General features: G+C 36.0%; 1 protein-coding gene across 2 annotated transcripts in view; it reads left to right on the top strand.

Moving 5' to 3' along the window:
• The window catches only part of LOC114154939 (transmembrane protein 132C), a 266,375-nt gene extending 261,735 nt beyond the window's left edge, over positions 1-4,640 (top strand). For both annotated transcript variants that reach the window (XM_028034466.1, XM_028034465.1), the window contains 2 exons: positions 88-356; positions 1,224-4,640. In XM_028034466.1, coding sequence (XP_027890267.1) covers positions 88-356; positions 1,224-1,851 — 897 coding nt within the window. In that variant the 3' untranslated portion in view covers positions 1,852-4,640. The remainder of the gene's footprint in view (positions 1-87; positions 357-1,223) is intronic.
• Positions 4,641-21,237: the final 16,597 nt, after the last annotated feature.

Genomic DNA, 21,237 nt, shown 5'->3' with positions numbered 1-21,237 from the left:
TCCTTTACATTAGATAATTTTTAACAAATTTATTGACTTTTGCAACTAAAACTGAAACATTGTAATGTTTTAATTTCCATTTGTCAGGTTAGCACAACAACTAAAAGCACAGTTACCCACCGTGCTTCAGGTGGAAGAGCCGCTGGTGGTGGCAACAGCGGTCGGGGAGGGTCAGGTCAAGGCGGGGACTATAGTAAGAATCCAGTACAAGTGGAAGTTCCAGGAACTGGGAATGGTGAGCTGACCCAGACCACAAGAGGCCTGTCAGACCTGGAGATTGGGATGTATGCTCTTCTGGGAGTATTCTGTCTGGCCATATTGGTCTTCCTCATCAACTGTGTCAGCTTTGCATTCAGGTAATAAACTGTAAAGGTTATAACTAAATTTATAATTTAAAGCATTTCAACTTTTCAGAAAAGTTGAAATGTTAACAACTCAAATATCCCCTCTGATTATTTAAGACTTGAAAAAAGAGTGCTCCAATACAAACAATTTAACAGTTGTGATGACTTCTTTGATTTATTTTGTCATTTAATTTTCCTTTAAAAAGAATATTAGATATGAATTGAATTATGTGTTGACATAACAGGGCAATTTAAATATCTTAATACTTTCTTTCATACTTCAAAATAGGAGACTCAAACAGAAATACAAAAATACTAAAAGTAGTCAAGCTCTATCAATTTTTTTTCTTTTTTTCTCCGAAGAGTTTTTTGCGACGCTAGTGGCTCGTATTTTTTCGACAGTAGGCAGACAGGAAGGAGGGAAGACATGGGGCAAAGGTCGTCGGGACCGAGAGTCGAACCCGCGATGTCCGCGTCGAGGACTAAGGCCTCCAAACGTGGGGTGTGCTAACCCCCTGCACCACCACAGCATGCCCCGGCTCTATCAATTTAAAAGAGTTTACCAGACAAATTCAACTTGCATGCAGAGAGCAATACAGAGCTCCCTTTAAAGAGATAAATCTTTTAAGACCACAATATCTTAATCTTGATAGCTATGGGTATACTCTTACTTATATCTTACCACTCAAGATTTTAGGTTGATATTAGTCAGAGTTTCAAAATTTTGACACAAATCTGTTGAAAAACTGAAAGTACAAAATCTTACCACATACAAAAAAATCAAGCTAAATTTCTGACAATCAGAAGAAATAGGATTAATTTCTTGTTTCTTAATTTACCCTTCACTGAAGCCAAATTATCATCTCTTTTTTTCTTTAGGTACCGACACAAGCAGGTTCCTGTACTGGAAGCAGGCGGTAACATGAACCATGCCCATGACTGGGTGTGGCTTGGCACTGAGGCTGACCTCTTAGCTGACCATGCTGACCAATGCCAGGGCCTACCTGATGAATGCACTACCATCATTGACAGAAACGAAGGAGGATATGAGGAGAGCAAGTACCTACTGAATGGTGCTGGGAACACTTTGGTAATGGGTGTAGGTTCTGGCATGGGCACAATAAGTGGTGGCAGTGGCAGCACAGGTGGACTGCGGGCAATGGCCCATGGACAGACCTTGCCTAGGTCTATCCCAGAACCCCATCAGTGCCTTTCTGCAATCACTACTGGTGGGAAAGATGCCACTGGGCAAACAGAGCATCTGAATAATTCCCCCAGAGCTGCGGCTGCAGCTGCAGTTGCTGCTGCCAAGCGCAAACGAGTCAAATTTACATCCTTTGCCACCGTTTTGCCCAGCGATAATTCGGGTAGTGGTGGCCAGTATGTCAACTCCTCAGTTCTTGTGACCAATGGTAATGAGGATGACATTAAGTGGGTGTGCCAGGATATGGACCTGGGTCAGTCTGAAATCAGAACCTACATGGAGAGGCTGCAAGACAATCTGTGACTGACCGGGAGAGAAACTGAGCAATAGAGAGGCAGAGGATGTGGGCTGGAGAAAAGATGGACAAAGAGTACAATTCACCTGTGATGCCTTTGCAGTGGATTAATAAAGGGTCAAGTGAAGCGAAAAATGTGAGAGCAGTAAAATGAAAAATAGTGATAACCTAAAGGTTTTGGACACACAGCTTAAGGGTTCCTAACCTTTGGCTCCCCTAAAGCAAAGCAGAGTAGAAAGTCATCACTAGCTCACACTAAAAGTAACAGTAGCAAACAATAAGTAACATTCAGAGTTCGTTTTGTGTTACTTATTGTGAAAATCATAGTGTAAAAATCAGCAATGGTCACTATTGGTTATGAGTGTTTACTTTCAGAAAACCAGTAAACAACTGTATTCATACATTATCGATTCAGGGTATGTTAATGGACAAACTTTTGTAAGCCACTATACATTTGAACAAAGATGTTGACAAACTTTGATCTTGTAATGACGTCACAAGTCTTTGAGTTTTTTTTTTGTTTTGTTTTTTTTTACTTATTTATTGCCATTGTTGGCTAAGGCTGTTGAGTAAATATTCTATTTAAAAATATAAGCAATTTACCTGCCAGGACTCCTGAATGGTTAACCAACCACTGATATCACAAAACAACAGATGTTGACTTATCATTTCCCCGATTTCATTTTGTTATTACTTATGAGTATAATGCGAGTTAAAAATATATATATAAATATATTTCAAGTATTTAACAGAAAATTAACAAATTTTTTAGTCAGCAGTCCAGATAAATCAGACCTTTTTTCAGGAAATCACATTCTTTCTACAAACAACAACTCTGAGAGATTGAAAAGGACAAGTCACGAGAGACTGTTTCATCCTTGGATCCAAGACATACGTTTTTATTCTTGCACAATTAAAAATAAGAAAGGACACTGGCCATTTTTAATGGGGCCTCATTTCGTGAACCCTGCAGCCAATGACTGCTCTCTCCCCATCAGAAACAATGGTGATATCCCCTTGCCTCTCTCCTCGTCTGTGATTTAGCAGAACTAGAACAAACTGTGGAACACAGTCAGATACATTCTGCAAACCAAAAGGAGGGTGAAGTAAAATGAAAATGGCTTGGACTTTGCAAAACCTGGCTAAAAACGTAATGAGAACTCTGAATGAAGACATCTAGCCTGGCTGGAAGAGGTTTGTGTATTACACGGAGTTACCAGGAAGTACTAAATGACATTACAGTATGACTGAAAAGGAATGACTAACTAATAGAAATGACTTGATATATAGGGAACATACTTTCCATGTTACCATAAAAATATTTCGTCTTCTGTTTCTACTTTTTGATAAATATGTTTTTATTATGTTTTCTTTATTTTTTTTTAAAGTCAAGAAATATTTTAAATTGTAGCTTTTAATTTTAAAAGTCTATTCAGATTTTGAGAATATATTATTCTTTTGTTTTAGACACTGTTTCTATTTATTTAAAATTGACATCTGGAGGGTGAGGAAGAAAAGGAATTCCAAGGACAAAGACAGCGAGTAATGGATAGTCTGCTGGTGAATGATAGCACATATAAAAGAATAAGTGGCAGAGATTGGAAGACGGAGCAGGCAGAGGTTGCCTCACCTTCGTTAAGCTCAGGTGACCAGTCGTGAAGAATTCGACTACAAAAAGGAGAACTGTAAGATTGTTCAGATTGCAATATTTATTTATAAACGTGTTATTGTTTCAGAGTACACTGTATGTTGTAAATAAATAAACATGCTTCAAAGTGCTTGTGAATAAGATTGGAGGTCACTAGCCAACACCATGGTGACATTTTGTACATTTTATGGTGCAAATGACAGTACAGAATACTACCTACAGTTTCACCACAATGTGAAAGTGATCCTACTGGTTCTTTCCTAAAGTTGTACCTGTCTTTGTTTGAAGTATTGAATTAATGAATGTACAGGATAGAAATCAGTTTTCTCCTATAATGAGATGTAAAAATGGAGGCAATCCATCAAATGTTATAGTTAATGTCTCTTAAGAATAATGAGTCTGAGGAGTCCAATTCATGAAGAAAACCAAACCAAATGTTGCGATGTTCATCAGTGGGCACCGAGGGTCTCCATTTTATTAATTTCATAGGGAATAAATATTATACTTAAACCTTAGTCACTGAAATCACAGCCTAAACTATTGGATTTTAAAACAGCAACAACTGTGAAAAAACTAAACTTAATCAAAAAAATAACTTAAATGGGCTGGGAAGCCTCTACCAAAGCAATAAATATTTTTGACTGATCACTATCTTCTGGACACATTACTGTATCTAAAAAAATGCCAAAATAAATACAAGTTTGCTGTAATAAAAAATGAGAAGTCCCACAAGTTGATGGTTGCTAATAGTTCCATTTTTTCAGAAGGAAAGACCTTTTTGACTAAAAACATTATGTGAGAGTAATAACACTTTCCAGCCTCCTTCTGTTTTGAGCTCTAAAGTTGTTTTGAATTCATGGGATTTTTTTAGATCATATTTTGAGGTTGTTTGGGGCATTTAAATTGCAAAAATGCAGATAAAATGTAAGTAGCTTGAAAAGTCAGGGGGGAATAAAGGTTGATAATTTGCTTAGGTCTCCTTCATATTAGATGAAGACTGCTGAACAGTCTGTGGGACCTCCGTGACCATTCCAGTGTGAAGGCAATCATGACACTTCTACACTCTTTTGTACTTGCACAACAACTTTTTCTTGCTCTCTTTTTCATTGTTCTCATCCTTTAACCTCTTCAATAAACATAATACCCAGATTTGTGTTTTCAAATGTATTTAGGCTGAAACTGGCATCACTTTCTCCATCTAAAAGTGATTTGTATTCATGTGTTTTAATGTCTAAATGCTCCTTAGGTTGTCTGAGGCTGAAAAGTGAGTGTGTGTTGGTCTCATTAGTCTGATTAGTAATACAGTGTCTTTACCAGGTGAAATACATAATCATACGCTATTCAGTGCGCAAATAATATGTAGGTCCAGGATTCTCAATGTTTTTCATCGACAATGTTATGTGTAAAATAATGTTGTATTGACCTTTTTTTTTTTTTTTTACAAATACATCAGATTAATTTGTTCCCCATCTGCCTCAGAAATATTATATCAGCACTGAATCAGCTTTTTTTATGAGCAACTGTAAGATGGTAAAGTTCTGGTTTGAAATTATGATTCATGCTGAAAAACGGATAATTATGTATGAAAACAAACCTAACTTTGCCTCTGATAATGAGAGAATGTCATGTCGGTACACAGCTTTTAAAACTCAAATTAGCCAAGTTTCCCTTCCAGACCTACTGTATTTCTTCATCACCTTCACTTCCACACAAAACTTGAAAGTTTTCCTACCTGGTGTCTTTTGTCCATTTCCCCTTTAGTGTGGTTCGTTTGTGTAGGTGTGAACACAACAATCATGCTAAATGACGACCCGGACCATTGAGCAGTTTATTTATTCTTTAATTGTTTGTAGTGACAAGTTTTAGTTCGCTTGCAGTTTTCTGTGTGAAAAGAAACCAAAGCACCAAAAAAAGTTACAAATAAACAAACTCCAGAGCTGATTCCCACTAAAACTAATTACTTTATATCAAGGATGTTTTGTACCATATTGCATTCAAGTCAAATTGTACACTAGGTTTTCTATATTGAAATAACTTTCAATTGAAGTGCACATTTTGTAGTATCAAGTCACAGTGGTTTTATTTAGCACCACATGTATAACAGACTTGATCATTTTTGAATGATTATTTTTTTGTATATCGGCTTTGTCCAATTACTCTGACCAAAACCTCAGTGATTTCTTGACTTTTGAAATGTCACAGTGTAATAAAATCAAATTATCAAAAAATACCAACACAGTTGATCTGTAAAAGCTAAGGACAAATCAGTGGTGGCACTTTGCAGCATTGGTAACTATTACTGCCTTTATCCATTTTTAAATGTATTTTGTTGCTCCTTTGGTATTTCCATACATGTGTTTAATTGTTTGTCTCTTCTAAATTGTAAATGAGCAGGGCAGAATAACAAATAACATGTGAAGTTTACGGTATAATTTAAACCTGAGCTCTAGGGTGCTGCTATCAAGGATGCTGGACGGGGAGATTGACCTAGGTATTAAAAATACAAATTCAAATGTTCTGTCACGATATTCTCACAATGAAACAATATGCTTGACTAGCTATTTATCAAGACTGCTACTTTATAGCATTTTAAAATGCGACCAATGGCAAAGGGGGATTTGATCTGATTCTTCAATAAAACCAAAAGTTGTTGTTTTAGGAAGAAGACTGGGGAATGTGACTATTTAATTATATTTGTAGATGTATTTTAGGATAGATCTATGAGGTGCTCTTTAATGTACCATGAGGTTATTGCTGACGCCATAACACGCTGCTTAGAAGTATAGCGCCTAATTGGCAGTGGTCACTCACTCAGTCATGTTATTTCACAGCTTAATACACACAAAATGCTCTGTAGATTAAACAACATGATGGCTGTTACCAGTCTTCGTACTGAATCAAAACATCAACCCTCACCAAGACCTCTTCATGCACATCAAACTTCAGCATTGTACTGACCCACCTTTAAACTGGACAGATTCATAGCCTTCTGCACTTTGTGAAAACAGCCTTGTTTGTACAGATGTCACATCCATTACAAAAGCTACAGATGACACTGTAATTACAGAGGTCTCATCTCTGTACTAGGTGGAAAATCAGCAGTGACCGCTAATGGGACTTTGAAAATGAAAAGGCTTCCAAAATGGTGGACAGACAACAGATTAGCCAGAAGCTGTTGAAAACAAAACAGAAACTATAATTTTGGAGCACAGTACCATCTGTAAAGAAGATCTTGTTTGATTAATTGGGAGCTCTAATCAAAGAATCAATTGTTGATCATTGTTAATTGATAAACTCCCAGAGTTGATAAGCTACCAATCATCTTCATAAGCACCAGGACCAAGATATGCCATCACATCACAGGCTCATTACTATAGTTTTCTTATGCTCGCAAACCTCTCCAAGACTCTGTTAACTCCATTGTCTTTTGATTTTAATTGTTCTTTTACTCTTTTGTGAAAGGAGATTTACTACTGCTAAGCTGTATGAAAAAGGGATTTTGAAATATTCAAATACAGTACAGCTGTCAAAAGTTACCAAAACTGGTCAGGGGGATTTCTTAAAACCAATAGGTTTTTAAAAAAAACCTTATTGGAATATGCAGTTAATTACAGTGATAATTAACTGTATATTCAGATCAATAAATGCCTTATAATACCTTAGTATCCTAACATATTGTCTTATCTATAAGTTTTCTTACCCTTACAATACTGTTTCAAATTACCATAAGTTAAGGCTTTTTTAAATATTGAATAAAGTCTCTAAGTCCAGGTACCCATTAGTGCTGGCATGTTCATTGATGGTATTAATTTATGATGGTGCACTGTCCTACCAAAAAATATTTGCTGGGTTCTATGTTCTTTTTAATTTCTTTTTTTGTTTTACTTTTTAAAGTAAATTTAGCTTTAATTGGTCATTAAAATAAGCAGGCTTATTGAGACTTGAATCATTTCACATCTTAGTATGTTTTTAAAGACAGATATGTAAAGGGTTTCCATCTGATGTCAGAGCAAAGGAAAAAAGCAGCTGAATACTTTTAGATTTTTTTGCTTTGTACTTGCAAGTAGCAAAACCAGTGGGCAGCAATTAAGTACGCATATGGAAAATGCGCCAGTAGAAGGTTTTCCTTCTTATTTTTTATTTATGATAATTGTCCTCATTTAAACATGGTTTATAGCAACCAATAAAGACACAACTGAAAACTGGAAGCTTTTTGATTTCTTATTTAACAGTCTTTAATTAATTAAAGCGTTTGAGCCCAAGTACAGTCAGAAATCAGTTTTGTGTAATAATAAACTGTTATTCGGGGTGCTTTATCTAAGAAAGAGTATAGAGTGTAATCAATAATTGTTTTGATTAATTCACCCATGCTAAGCACACATCTAGGGCAGTTGGTGACTGCAGCGAGGAGAACTCCCATTAAACAGCAAGAGACATTTTTAAACTCCAGACAGTGAAGGAACATGGAACAAAATCACCAAAAATACCAGCATGCAATCGGAAAAGAAAAACACAATTATGGAGAACAAATGGGAAAAAAAAGAGAGCAGAGTAAGGTGATGTCCTTATGAATAGAAAATAACCAAGACCAGCCATATCAGTACCTGGCTGAACTAGTAAAAGAAAATTTGATGATGTTCTACAACAGAGACGCTCTTTAACCAAAGGGTCTACCTCCTTGTTTGAAAGTAGGCAGACCACAATTAAACGTCTGAGAGTGAAGATTAACCATAAAGGTCTTACAGAAGATTGCTTGGTTATTTATTCTCTCTATGAAGTCAAACAATACCTGATTGTTGCAGATTGTAGGTGAATAAACGTAAAACAAAATACAGTCTTATTCATAATCATAACTACTATGTAGAAATCACAAATTTCTAAAAGGGTCGTAATCTGTTGAAAACATACTTTTAAATCTCTCCAGTGAGCTAGAACTCATATAATAACAAAATAAAGGGAGAAATGTATTATTTTTCATAGGATTGTTTTCTGTGCTTTGAGAAGTTAATTTTAACCCTCCCAAAAAAACATAGCTGGCTTAACAACGTGAAAAAAAAAAAGAGTTCAGAGGTAAGTTGATTTATTTTGTTATGCCATCCAATGTCCAGAGATTACTGGATAATACATGAGTGTGGCCATCATTATAAAAAACTACAGCTAAGATTAACCCATCCATCCATCCATCCATTGTCTGTTCACCCTTGTCCCTAATGGGGTCGGGAGGGGTGCCGGTGCCCATCTCCAGCTACGTTCCAGGCGGGAGGCGGGGTACGCCCTGGACAGGTCGCCAGTCTGTCGCAGGGCAACTAAGATTAACCTTATAGTGTAAATCATTAACGGCTCATTTAAGATCTGTGAACATCATTCTCAAGAGAATATGCACATGAATCACATCACTTATCAGGGCTGAGGTTCGTACCTTGCACATTGGCTTGTTTCGTTCCTGATTACATTACAAACAGATAGTCACAGATTAAATCCAAGAACACAATGAGTCTCAGTCAAGTTTAAACATATTTTGTATCTTAAGTGCAACTTGAATCCTTTACTGAAACCTGAGTTACCTTTTCTTGCAAATATATGTCTGAACACCATCACTTAAAATATAAAAAGTTTTGTGCACTAGACAAGTGAAAACTGGAGGGGAGAGTTAACCAGGATTAACTTTTCCCTTGTTATTATAGGGAAACCCAAGCAGGGCCTCCTACAAAACAAATTTGATATAGTTCCTACAACAAGTTGTGGGTCTGTCATGGGTAAGAAATTAAAAGCCCACCAGCAACAACAAAAAAAGAAAATCTGAGTCTTACAGCTCTTAAGTCTAATGGTAGTGAAGTTTTCTTACATTAGCATTGTAAGAATTTAAAGTTCAACATATTTTTTGAATTTTTGATTGAATAATGTTTTTAAGACAGTACTTCACAGAAAACCTGATGTTACAGGCATAACTACTTTGTTGGACTCCATATTACATAGTACTGTATCTATGAGCTGCCCCCCTGGGAAGCCAAAGCAGTTGTCCTTATTTAAACAAGCACTTACATTTAAAGTTAATTAAGATAACGCTTTGTATCTCACAGGATTTTAACAAATATGTATAAAATGAGAGATCTGTGATAAAGTTTACATTAAATCCCAAATTACATGGCATATTTCCCACCATTTTTCAAAGTGTGTTGAGTGAAGATGTTATGCATTTAGTAGGGCCTGTGGGGAAGATGTGATCGATATGGACAGGAATCAGTGTCTCAGCCACCAGTGCTTGTGAATCTGAGGATGGAAAAAGCATGCTCAGTTAACACTGAGCAAAACAGCTGACAACCTAAATGAGACAGATGTCGATATAGTCTGGACTGAATGTTATTAGTGGTAGCTTGACTTCTGGAATTTAGATTCCAGATTCCAGATTTTTGGCTCCAAAGGGAAATCCTATTGGCTGACTCTTGGACACTTAGCCCTGAATCTGTCTGAATAAACAAAGGTTATGGGAATTATGGGGGTTTCACTGCAGATAAAGAGGTATCTAGTTCCACTCCTGTAAACTCTGATTCCTATTTAAATATACTGTTCTGAAGAAAACCATCTATAGTGACAAAAACTGTCAATCTCTCAATTCCTTATACCTTACATCAATTCAAGAATGCATTTAGGTAAAGCTAATAAAAATGCAATTAAGAGACAAAATGTATTTATAAATCACTTCTATCAACACAAGAGAGCAACTCAACATATAACAACATATATATTTAACTTTCTGGTACATTAACTTAAAAAATAATTACATACTACAATTGTAGTCAGTGATCCTGTTCTGTTAATGCTTAAGACTTTCTGTCCTCTAAGAAACAAACAGCTGCCCCCAGTCTGACCCTTGTATCTTAAATGGACCCAAACAGCTCCCAGAAAATGTACCTCCTTGTGAAGAAAATCAGCAATGATTGTAGAAACACAAGACTCTGATAAGCTAAATCTATAAGAAGAGTGAATTCATATCTTTACATCACTACTAAATCAGAAAAACCTTCATTTTTCTTAAGCACTATGTAGCAACAAGCGATTTAAAGAGCAATTTTCTGGAATTGGCTTTGACCAGGACTCAGCAAGACAGCACAACACAACTGACTTGACTTGATAATAAAACCATTACCCCCAACACACACACACACCCTAACAGCTATATTTACTACATAACAAGAACTGTTCTCCATCTCTAGCTTTATCTTTGCCTTGTAAATACACACTCAGACACTTTGAGTTTGCTGTGGTTTAAATTATTTGTTTTTACAAATGTGCACCAAGTGTCATATTTACAAATACATCTTTGCTTCAAAATAAATTATGTTTTTTTTTATGAATATAAGTAATTTGATAAGTTGGTACAATGTGTAATTTTTTTTTGTTTGTTTGGGTTATATTTATGCTCTATGCATTCTATATAAGTGATTAGTTCTGCAAAGTCAAAAAACAGCCTTGATACATCAGGCAAATCAAAAATGCAACATTCAAACAGCAGAATCTTGGTTAAAAACAGTATTTTGAGAGTGCTGAAAGTATGTTTTAAAAACTCTGTGCTGCACTATTTTACCCTCCACTGAGAACAATCACGGGGGGTAAACAAGAGCAACGGCCCTGATCTGGATGCCTTATTACCCTTCATGAGAAATAAGGGTCACATAGACCCTCTCAGGCTGTTTCTCCAAATATTAGTCTATTTTCCTCTACCACTGTGATGATGTTCAGACATATTTTTAAGAGTGTGTATTGTTACCTGTCCATACAAGGACCAATGTTCTTATCGGTTTTTGATTCATGATGCAAGATTCATTAAGATTAAACTTGAACATTTGGGTCAATCATAGGGCTAACATGTAAATGTGCTTGGTAAAATCTTATCTCTACTCTCTAGTGGTTGCCAGTGGTTTTGTGATATTACAGAGTTATTTTGGGCAGAGCACAGTAATGATAGTATTACCTTCACCTTGTCAAAATAGACTCCTAGTGCTTTTGCCCATTTGGGTAAATACACCTTCAACAATACGCCTTCTACATGCTCCTTCTGTGCCTGTAGAGTACCCGTACACACCAAAAATGAAGCCAACCATACAGGTAAACACTTCTTTCATTTTACTGTGAAGTCACACACACCATTAGTGCACTTCAGATACAGTCTCATTTTGTCTAGTGAAATGACACCCACTCTCCCTTCCTCACACAAGACCTGTTACTATTTCCTACACATGTATAAAAGGGACCTATTATTTATTGTTAGCAAATTCAAACAAAAATTTGTTTTGTTTTATCTACTATTTGATTTGTTGATAAATTATGATTCCCATGTACTACCGGTATTTTTATGTGTGTATATATATATATATATATAATTTTTTTTTTTTTTTTTACTGGAAGAGGTTAAAGCTTCTTTGTAATTGGCAGTGGGATTTAGGAAATTAGGATAGCAGACTTTTAAAAAAAGTTTTTGCCTTGTTTACCTGTGTTTACAGATTCATAGTCAGCCTCATTTTGAATGTTCATGCGTTTGTGACCCTCTGTTTTGGTCAGCTTATCTCTTAATTCTTCGCACCAAAATAGTAATTCACAGAAATTTAGAGCTTCTCTCCATTAACACATGTTTTGTCTGTCCCTGCAGGCTCTGCTCGGCTACACTACTTGATTTACAGCTCTTATCAAATACATATTGCCAAGCGAGTGAGACGTGCAACCTTTCATTTGCACGCCACCGCCCTGCAAATTCGACATGCTACATTAACAAGAAAAATAGCTGCTGCTATGCATGCCAAGACCCTATGTGGGTGTATGTGTGTGTCTAAGAGAGTATGTTAGAGAAGTGTAGATTTCCGAAGGGATGAAAAACCCCTCTGAGGTAGAGAAATACACTTCCACTAAGTATTTGAGTTTTAAGCTTTACAACACAGCAATGAGGAGCACATTTGAAACAGTTTTTTATTAATAACTCCAGGTCCTGTGGTGTACCTTGAAACAAGGAGACAAAAATAAGTTTGCATTTTATCTATAAAAAAGTCTGGCTCTTACATTCCTGTTATTGACTGTGCTGTCTTCTGTTTAATATACTTCTGTATATCTGTATTAGCATTACTGTGTTCAGATATCCCATACATAAGCTTACAGATAAACAAATGTGAACACACATCACACCATGATGTAAACTGACCTAGATAGACAGAATCCTATGGAAATTATTCATTCAATCATATATTTATGCATTGTTTCTGTGATTGAGTCAGAGATTACTGACATTCAAGCAATGCATTGAGAATATATTCAACATGTTTGACATGTTTCTGTTTAGCTTCATAAAGTTAGTAGTTGGTTTTACAGACCATCCAGAAGCACTTCTACAAAGATCTTCTGTATTTCCTATTTATGGAAATGGGCCAAAAAAAATTAAAGTAGAAGCCTCTAAGGACTCCCTATATGAAGAAGAAGTTCCTATTCTCACATGGCCAACATACTGACCTTTTTGGTCATAAAAGAATAAATTAACATCTTAACAAACATGAGGCATCATGGTGCTGCACTTTCAGCATGGAAAGAACAGTTGATTGGAGTAACGACAAATGATTTCATCATTGAAAATACTACTAAAGAAACAAGCAATTAAATCCAGCAGAGTAGTATAAATGTTCAGAGACTGTTTTTGAACAGGGTTTAAAACTGTTACATACCTTAAATGCTACTGTATACCCGAAGATCCTGAAGAGGGTCTTGAAGTGAGTGAGGGCAGTTTTGCCTTAAGCAATGGGCATAAATCCCGGAGGATAAATTTGACAAGCTTATGGAGACATACTGTATCCCAAGAGACTCCCTGCTATAGCTGATGCAAAATGGGCTATATGTAGTATTGATTTTGTATAAATCAATACATTTGTATGCGCCACATCCACCACAGTAGTTTTCCTTAAAAACGTGCAGATGCTTATAGTTTATTGACTACTGCAGTATTTTTGTGGCTAAATCAGTTTGCAATGTATAAATGGACAAAAAGGAATATTTTCTTCAAGATTTTCTAAACCTTGCTGCATTACGCTGAACGGAGACTTTCATTACATTTATAAACAAACTAAGTGGATGGACAATGCAGCTGAGATAATGTTTGAATGATACTGACCTAATGTTAGAAATAATTTGCAAACCACTAATCTTAAGATTAGAAAGTCTATTGAGGTTACAGGTGCTGCTCCAACCAAAGCCTGACATCTCGTTGCAAGTAAGCACTTTAAATCGCTCTGTCTTTTGACTGTCTGAGATGGCAAATGACACATTGAACATTACTGATAATTGTGCCAGTTTATTTGTTTTTTAAAAAGTATGTTGGCTTGGGGTGTTTTCCTTTTTTAGATTCTTTTATGCTCCTCTTAAAGTTTTTCTACACCAAGAACCTCAATACTGTGAAATACTGTGGAACATCTTTATGGGTTTAAAGTTAAAAGGTATGTATGACTTGCATCTGTTTTACATCTGACCACATTAGATGCTAGCTAGTTCTACAAGTAAATACATGCATAAGTACCAACACAATTTGCAGCAAATGAACTAATGCCTTTCAGAAAACCATAACCTTGATTTGGTTCTGCATAATTATGAAAAGGTCTAGATTTTTTTTGACAAAATTTAGAGGAGCAATCCAGCATAGTTTTTTATTGATTAATTTTATATGTGTGATATACTTACTGTGGTTTTGCAGTGACAAATCTACAATGTAGAATATTTGATTTGTTTTATATCTATTTTACACATCACAATTTAGATTTTTGGATCATATTATATGATGTTATTGAGGAAGAAGATCATTTAATGCTAGCTTTGGACAAAAAGTTTTGGCTCTTTCCTCTTTTTTCTCCCGAGTCCTTGGCGAGTGGCGGCGTCCTGCTAAAACGAAACTAACACAGCGTGTTGACGTCACAGATCACAGAGTTTAATTCATCAACAAAGCTGCAGAGATACAGAGATATGCATTAACTCATAAAAATAAAATAAAGACACACCAGGGGAAGACAAACGAACACAGAACACATAGACAGACAACGGCGCCCAACGTGGAGAGGAAAAAATGGAAAAAACTCTCTCCGCGTGCTCCGTGTAGTAATCTTATATCAAAGAGGAGTTTCCGTATTTTAATATATGCAAAGAAGGCGTTCCGTTGTTCAACCAATCAGAGACCTGTTTTCGGCCCCAAAGAAACCCCGGACACTCCTCTATACAGCTCAGAGGTCTGGTTCTTATCTCAGTATTGGCCACTTCGTGCTCATCTCTGTCTGGCACGAGGAGAGGCGCCAAGAAGTCTCTTGCCCCCTATCGGAATGTAAATTTATTACTCTGTCTTCAGCGGGGGAGGAAAAAGCCCTGCTTGTTTAAATGTCTGCTATTGTTAGCTCTCCCATGCTCAACAGAAAACTGTTCCAATAAAAGTGTTAGCTATACCTTTACACATGTTGTAAGTATTTTAGCACTTAAATAATCATTTTCCTTTACAATGTGTATTAGAGTTGATGCATTCTCAATTATAAGCTGAATGAGCAAACCTGTAGCATTGGCTTCACACAAGTGATATAATGCTAACCTACAAAACACTTCACTTGTGCTTTGCAATTCAAAACCTAGCAAACAACTGGTGGTTAAGAGAGGTCAGGAAAAAGTGAAGCGTTAAAAAAAGATACTTTGAAACACATTTATGGATATGTAGCATAAGAGAAAAAAACTGGTCATTACAGTGCCCCAGGAGGTTTAAAATTTAGAAGAAAAGATCAGCTAGCCAACTATAGAAACAGATTACACTGCATGAAAAAAACAAAACAGTAAATCTCCGTTTTGATGTGCTAAATGTAATTTTAAGATTGTCTGCCAGGAATTTACTCAGCTCATGCCATTGAATAAATGTGGAACTAAAGGTTAACATTTACAGTTGTTTTTGTTTGATATAAACCAAAGATGGAGATTCAGGTTTGAGACTCTTAAGTCTCAGGTCAAACTTAAGTCACACACAAAAAAGACCTGACCTAGATTTGTGCCTTAAAGTCTTGAGACTTGTGTTGGACTCCTGTTCTAAGATTCAAGTCTTAGTACAACTTTTTATCTCATAATCTCAGGTTGACAGAGTAAGATCAAAACGATTTTAATAGATTGTCCAATACAAACTAAGTAACATTCATTAGAGGCATATTCTTCACTTATTTATTTGATTAGATCATAGTTGTTTACACTGCTGGATTCTCATCGATAATGTCTTGGTACATTTCTCCTTTAATCCTTCCTTTAAAGTCTGTCATATGTTATACAATCCAACACCAAGCAAACATCACTTTTGGCAAGGTATTTTAGGGACAAGAGTTCAGCTCTAGCCTCATAAAAACCTTTGCAAAACACCAGAGGAGTAACTGATCATGGACATGGAGAAATACACATGTAAACTGAACTGTAACAAGACTGAGAGGGCTAGATAACACAACACAGACTAAAATAAATAAGCGAATTGGCTGAATATCACAAAATACATGCTGTCCATTAACCATTCGGCAGGCTCCATTAGTTTATAATTTTCTCTGTTGCATATTTATCAACACCTAATGGCATTACAAACATGGATCACTTTGGTAATTTGTCGCTGATCTAAAGTCACACCTCCACTGATTGACAAATGATTTGCCCTCATGGTTTGGAAGAAACTCCTCCCACTTGTCACCATTTCTAGTCAGGTCATATGTGATCTGACTAAGAAATAGTATCACTAATATGCAGGACAACCACTAAGAGAAAACTTCATGAGTTGTCAGAGAACGCCAAGAGAAAGACAAGAGAAAGTGTGAAACTGTTAAGAATTGTTTTCCTTAACTGTGTGGTGTATATATTGAGAGGGCCTAAATTTGTCAAAAAGTTTGTATGTCAAACATTCTTTGATACATGTTCTTAAGAACCATTCTCTTCCAAAAAAAATTTTTTCGCTAGTCTTTTTTTTTGTCGCTTCCGCTATCGTGAGCTTACCTTTTTGCCATCTTCCTTTTTATTTTAAATGATGCATACATCTGTGTGTGTCAGAAAGTAGGTAATTTCTCCTGGGAAGCTGACTTTGCCTTTCTGAGCATTCTGTGCTGCTGGTGTCTGTTTTTGAATTAGTGATTCTCTTTTTTTGTGAGTTGAAACTTTGCTAAGTATGTGTCTTCCTGTGTCCAAATTTTTTTTTTTGCAAGTTGGAACTTGTGTATCCCTGATGGTTCCACATATAGGCAAAGCAAATCGTATCCAAGCATCAGCTCTAAGCTTTTACAAATATGTGTGTTAGTGTGTATGTTCCCCACATGAGCATTCTTGGTGAAAATTACTTTTCTTTGCTGCACTTGATGTTTTTCGAGATGATTATCTTTCTTTTTTATTCTCTCTTCAGGTTTCTTCTCTGCTCTGTTCCTTGATACTGTAGGTCTTTTATTATATTCAAAGCAAGCCAGAACCTCCCAGGAAGCCCAAAGTTTCCCAGCGTGTTGCCTCGACACAGACAAGTGATGCGTGTACTTGGCCTGTCTTGATTCTCTTTGTGGGCTGATTCAGTTTGTCCTGTATTCCTTTTCCTGACAGCAGTTTAGGAAGTTTTCATGACATTCAATTAGTAATATTTCATCTAATTAATAAAATTAAATATGATTTGTTTGTTTAGGCACTAAATGATACATTTTCAAAAAGTTACATAGACAGAAAAAAGAATTTCTTTTTTTTTTTACTTTGTTTTAATAGTGGTCATTGGTGATAAAGTATTTTTATTTACCCCTAGATAGTGCCAAATTGGTAAGGAAATCACATTTGTGTGTTGCACTCACAAAAAAATCTTCTCTACCAATGCCAAACGTGGTAGGTGCGGTGTTAAGGTGTGGTACAACATCTTCCACACTAGAAAAACTAGGCTAGTCAACTTGTATCAATGCATTTTGACCATTGACCAAATGTCTTTTGACCAATAAAATATATCAGAATCTGGTAGCTTGTGTGTGCTACCAGAGTATTTAGCTTGCTAGTTGCGAGGCAAATGATAAAGTGAATGTTCAGTTCTGGAATGACAGTCATGTAGATGCATAACTTTAATCTGATTATTGGATTGTAAACAGTAACGTGTTAGAATACTTGTTACTGAAACAAGGGGCCAGATTAGAGTAACACGTTACTAACGTGTTGTTGGCCCAATTGACATTTCTGCTCAAGCTGTTTACTGATCTGTTAGATTTCCAATATGCGTCCCCCCCAATAACAGACTTGTTCCTATGCCCTTGGTTGTGGTATAAGTGGTTTGTTATTCCAGATTGTTTGAGTTTATTCATCTGATTGGCGTTTTTGGCCAACAACCAAAGTAGTTCTCAGGAAGCAACCACTGAAACTGATTTACTTCAGATTTTTTGTGAGGCTAAGCTCACTCCCCATGTCTTAGATTTGATTTTTCAGTTTGTAGGTTTCTATTGAATAAGGCATAAAATATGTTTATAGCTCTATCACCACTGCTCTGTGCTAATTAAAGTGTAGAAGGGCCACATCAGAGAGTAGAAAATCATTCAGATGTATATAGTGTTTAAAGAGTGTTTTGTGTGTATGTGTGGAGGTTCATTTAGCTTAGCTTCAAAGCTGTGCTTGGATGAAATAAACCAAGGATAATATCTATTACTGAAACTTAGCATGTGTGTGACAGGCATTTCAAAATATGTGCATGAATTTCCTTTGTGCTCTTTTCTTGGTCATCTAGGCCCCGCATGACCAAATGCAATAAAACCCAATGCAACTGCCTCCGATTTAGGTATGCCGTTTTAAATCTCCCACATTTCCTGTCCATTCCAAAATAAACAGGGAGGTAGAGGTTATGATTTTTGGTTTAACAGGGTAGAGATGATTTGAAGCATTCTTGTTTTGGTGAACCCTAAAGGAAAGAATTTCCTGTAGGAAATTGGTCTACTTGGCCTTTCAGATAACCTATTTAATTTTTGAAGTTTTTTTTTTTAACAGGAGTCTAGATATTAGCAATAAAGCACTTGGGTTAAAGTTTGAACATTCAGACAGTACCATAAGAGTAAATGGATGACAACTGGCAACAAACAAGCAACATTTTGCCACTTCGGAGTTAAAAAAAGAAAGAAAAAAAAGAAATCTGCTTCTTCAACATTTTTCACCAATTTGACTGAGCAAAATAAATACCTTTTCATTCAGTGTCTTCTGTTTTATTGAGATCTGGTCCCAGGTACATCAGATCAACGTTGGACACCCAAACAGCTTTCTACTTAACCAGACTTCTGCTCACTCTCGCTGCATTTCAATTACAAATGGAACTTTGTCAATATTCTGCTAAAGTTAAAAAAACAAAGTTTCCATTAAATAAGAAACGCAATTAAAGTCACATGAATGAATGATAGGTCATTAAAAAACATGCCATCATCCTTCTACCACTTCCTGTGGACTTTTTCTTCTTGGTTACATCCGGTTGTTGATCATATGACTCGTTTGATGCAAAAAAAAAAAGTGTTTCCATTGCAGTTTTGTGAAATATAACCAATATTGATTAAAAAAAACCTCCCTCATCGCTCCAACATTTTTGATCAAAAAATGACTGTTTTCTTAATTTGTGTTTCCATTAAGAAATTTTATTTTTAAAATGTCAAATTGCACAATTCTATACTCAATAGAAATGCAGCTAGTAGGAAGATCCCTAGGTGTTCCCAGACCCGGAGGTAAATAAAGTCTCTCTAGCGGTACTAGGTCTGCTCCTGAGGTCTCCTCCTATAAATAGTACAGACTAGTCAAACCGGTGAATTGCAGTGAATTGTACTGCCTAGCCATTTTAAGCTAGGCAATACACCTGGAAAACAACAAAAAAGTGTTTCTATCTGAAGGCAGATGGTCTTTAACAATTTTCCCTTCTGCCCAGGCTGTGTCCTTTTCTTCGACCTATCTTTCTTAATCCTTGTCTTCGTTCCATTTCACTCCCAAACTCCCTGTTCAAGCTGTTCCCTGCCCAGGTGACTAATGCTATGTCAGAACAATGGCTTATTGTGTTTTATTGACCTCCCCACATCCAGTTCTTCGTCTCTCTCTTCATTTCTCTCTGCTTCAGTATGCCTTAATCTTTTTTTCTCACTCTTTTTTTCCATTTTATTATCCCCTTTTGATTGTTCAAACTAGCTCTTTGTCAGAACTCCTCCGTCAAATCTTCAGGGGAATGTGATGAAGAATGGATAGATAAATAATATCAGGGATGGTTGGATACCTATAGAGTAAATAAAATGGGAAGAAGAAAGATGAGAAATCCCAGCAGTATGATGGGAACATGAGGTAGAAAGGGGAGAGTATGAAATACAGATAAGTGGTTTAATAGGACAAATTATCAAAAGATAGAAAAGGGAAACCATGAAAGAACAATGAGCAAGTTTATTACCAAGACCTTTAAACTACCCACCGCAAGGCACTCACTAATTCTTGCTGTAAAGAGTGAAATCTCTCAACATTAGCCAGGTGATCTCAATGCTATTATTATTATAGTGGTTTGTTTAACCTACAAACCACTATTAGTGGCTTATTTTCAGTAAACTTGAAAATAAGCATTAAAGAAACACCTTCCTCTTAAAGAAAAAAGCATGATACATTAACAGTAAAAGTTTAAAAGAGAGAAGAGAGACAGGATCGAGATATAAACAGAAAAGGTTTACTGAAAAAAAGAATGGTGATGTGAGTAATGGCTGGTCAATGTTAAGGCCTTAATCAATGCTTGATTAATATTAATTTGTTTAGCCCTAGCAGAGGGCGGAGCTAACCCTATCACTTCCTGCTGAGATTGATTGGGGACAGGGCACCAAGGGCGTGCTTACATAGCAACACGCATACACAGATTTTCTCTTGGTGGCTTCATTTCTTCATGAATGCATGCAAAATCATTCATGCATCCTTTGTGCTGACGTTGTGTATGATCTTTCAAAACCTTGAGAAGTCATCTGCATTTTAGGCTTACAAACATCTACAGAAATAAGGATGAGGCTTCTTCACACAGTTCCAACATAAAATGTCTCTTATTTTTGTATGGATTAGTTTATTCTTGTCACAAATCAATTTGTGAATGGTTAAAAAAAATGAACACCTAAAAAACAAATCAACTTTTACCTATCCACATTGACATAATAAAAGTAAAGGTAATAAATCAAATTAACACAAAAATGTCTGAACAGTTATAAAAACATGAAATAAGGGTTTTTGTCTTGACAGTTGAAAGTCATAGAAAGGGCAAAATTTCCTCACTGTGCACATGTCCTCTCATGTAACGTGTTTTGCAAGCACCTTGAATTATGATGTTGTAAAGGTCTTGTCACTTTAGGAGCCCTTTGTTATAGCCTTATTTTATACATCATCAAAAAGCACCTCATAGTTGAAACGGAAGGAAAAATGTTATTAGTTTACAACTTTCTGTATAAAAAAGTATTTTGGGCTATGTCGTTATCAACTTTGAACATCTAGAAGCTGAAATTTTTGCACATGTTTTGCAAAATAAGTTAAGTCAAATTCTATCGGGAGCATCTGCAAACAGAAATATGTCTTTCATTCAAGTTTGTTCATTTTTGGTTGTGGTTATTTAGGCTCATAGTGTTTATGTGACAGTTTGAGACTGCTTACATGTTATTCCTTGTACCTAAAGCCCCCTTGTAGCTCATAATTTTAATCTAGTCTGAAAACATTGTTAATCTTTGAAGCTGATTTG

This window comes from Xiphophorus couchianus, chromosome 12 (genome assembly GCF_001444195.1).
Source record: "Xiphophorus couchianus chromosome 12, X_couchianus-1.0, whole genome shotgun sequence".
Taxonomy (NCBI): Eukaryota; Metazoa; Chordata; class Actinopteri; order Cyprinodontiformes; family Poeciliidae; genus Xiphophorus; species Xiphophorus couchianus.
This window is presented reverse-complemented; position numbering and strand designations above follow the sequence as displayed.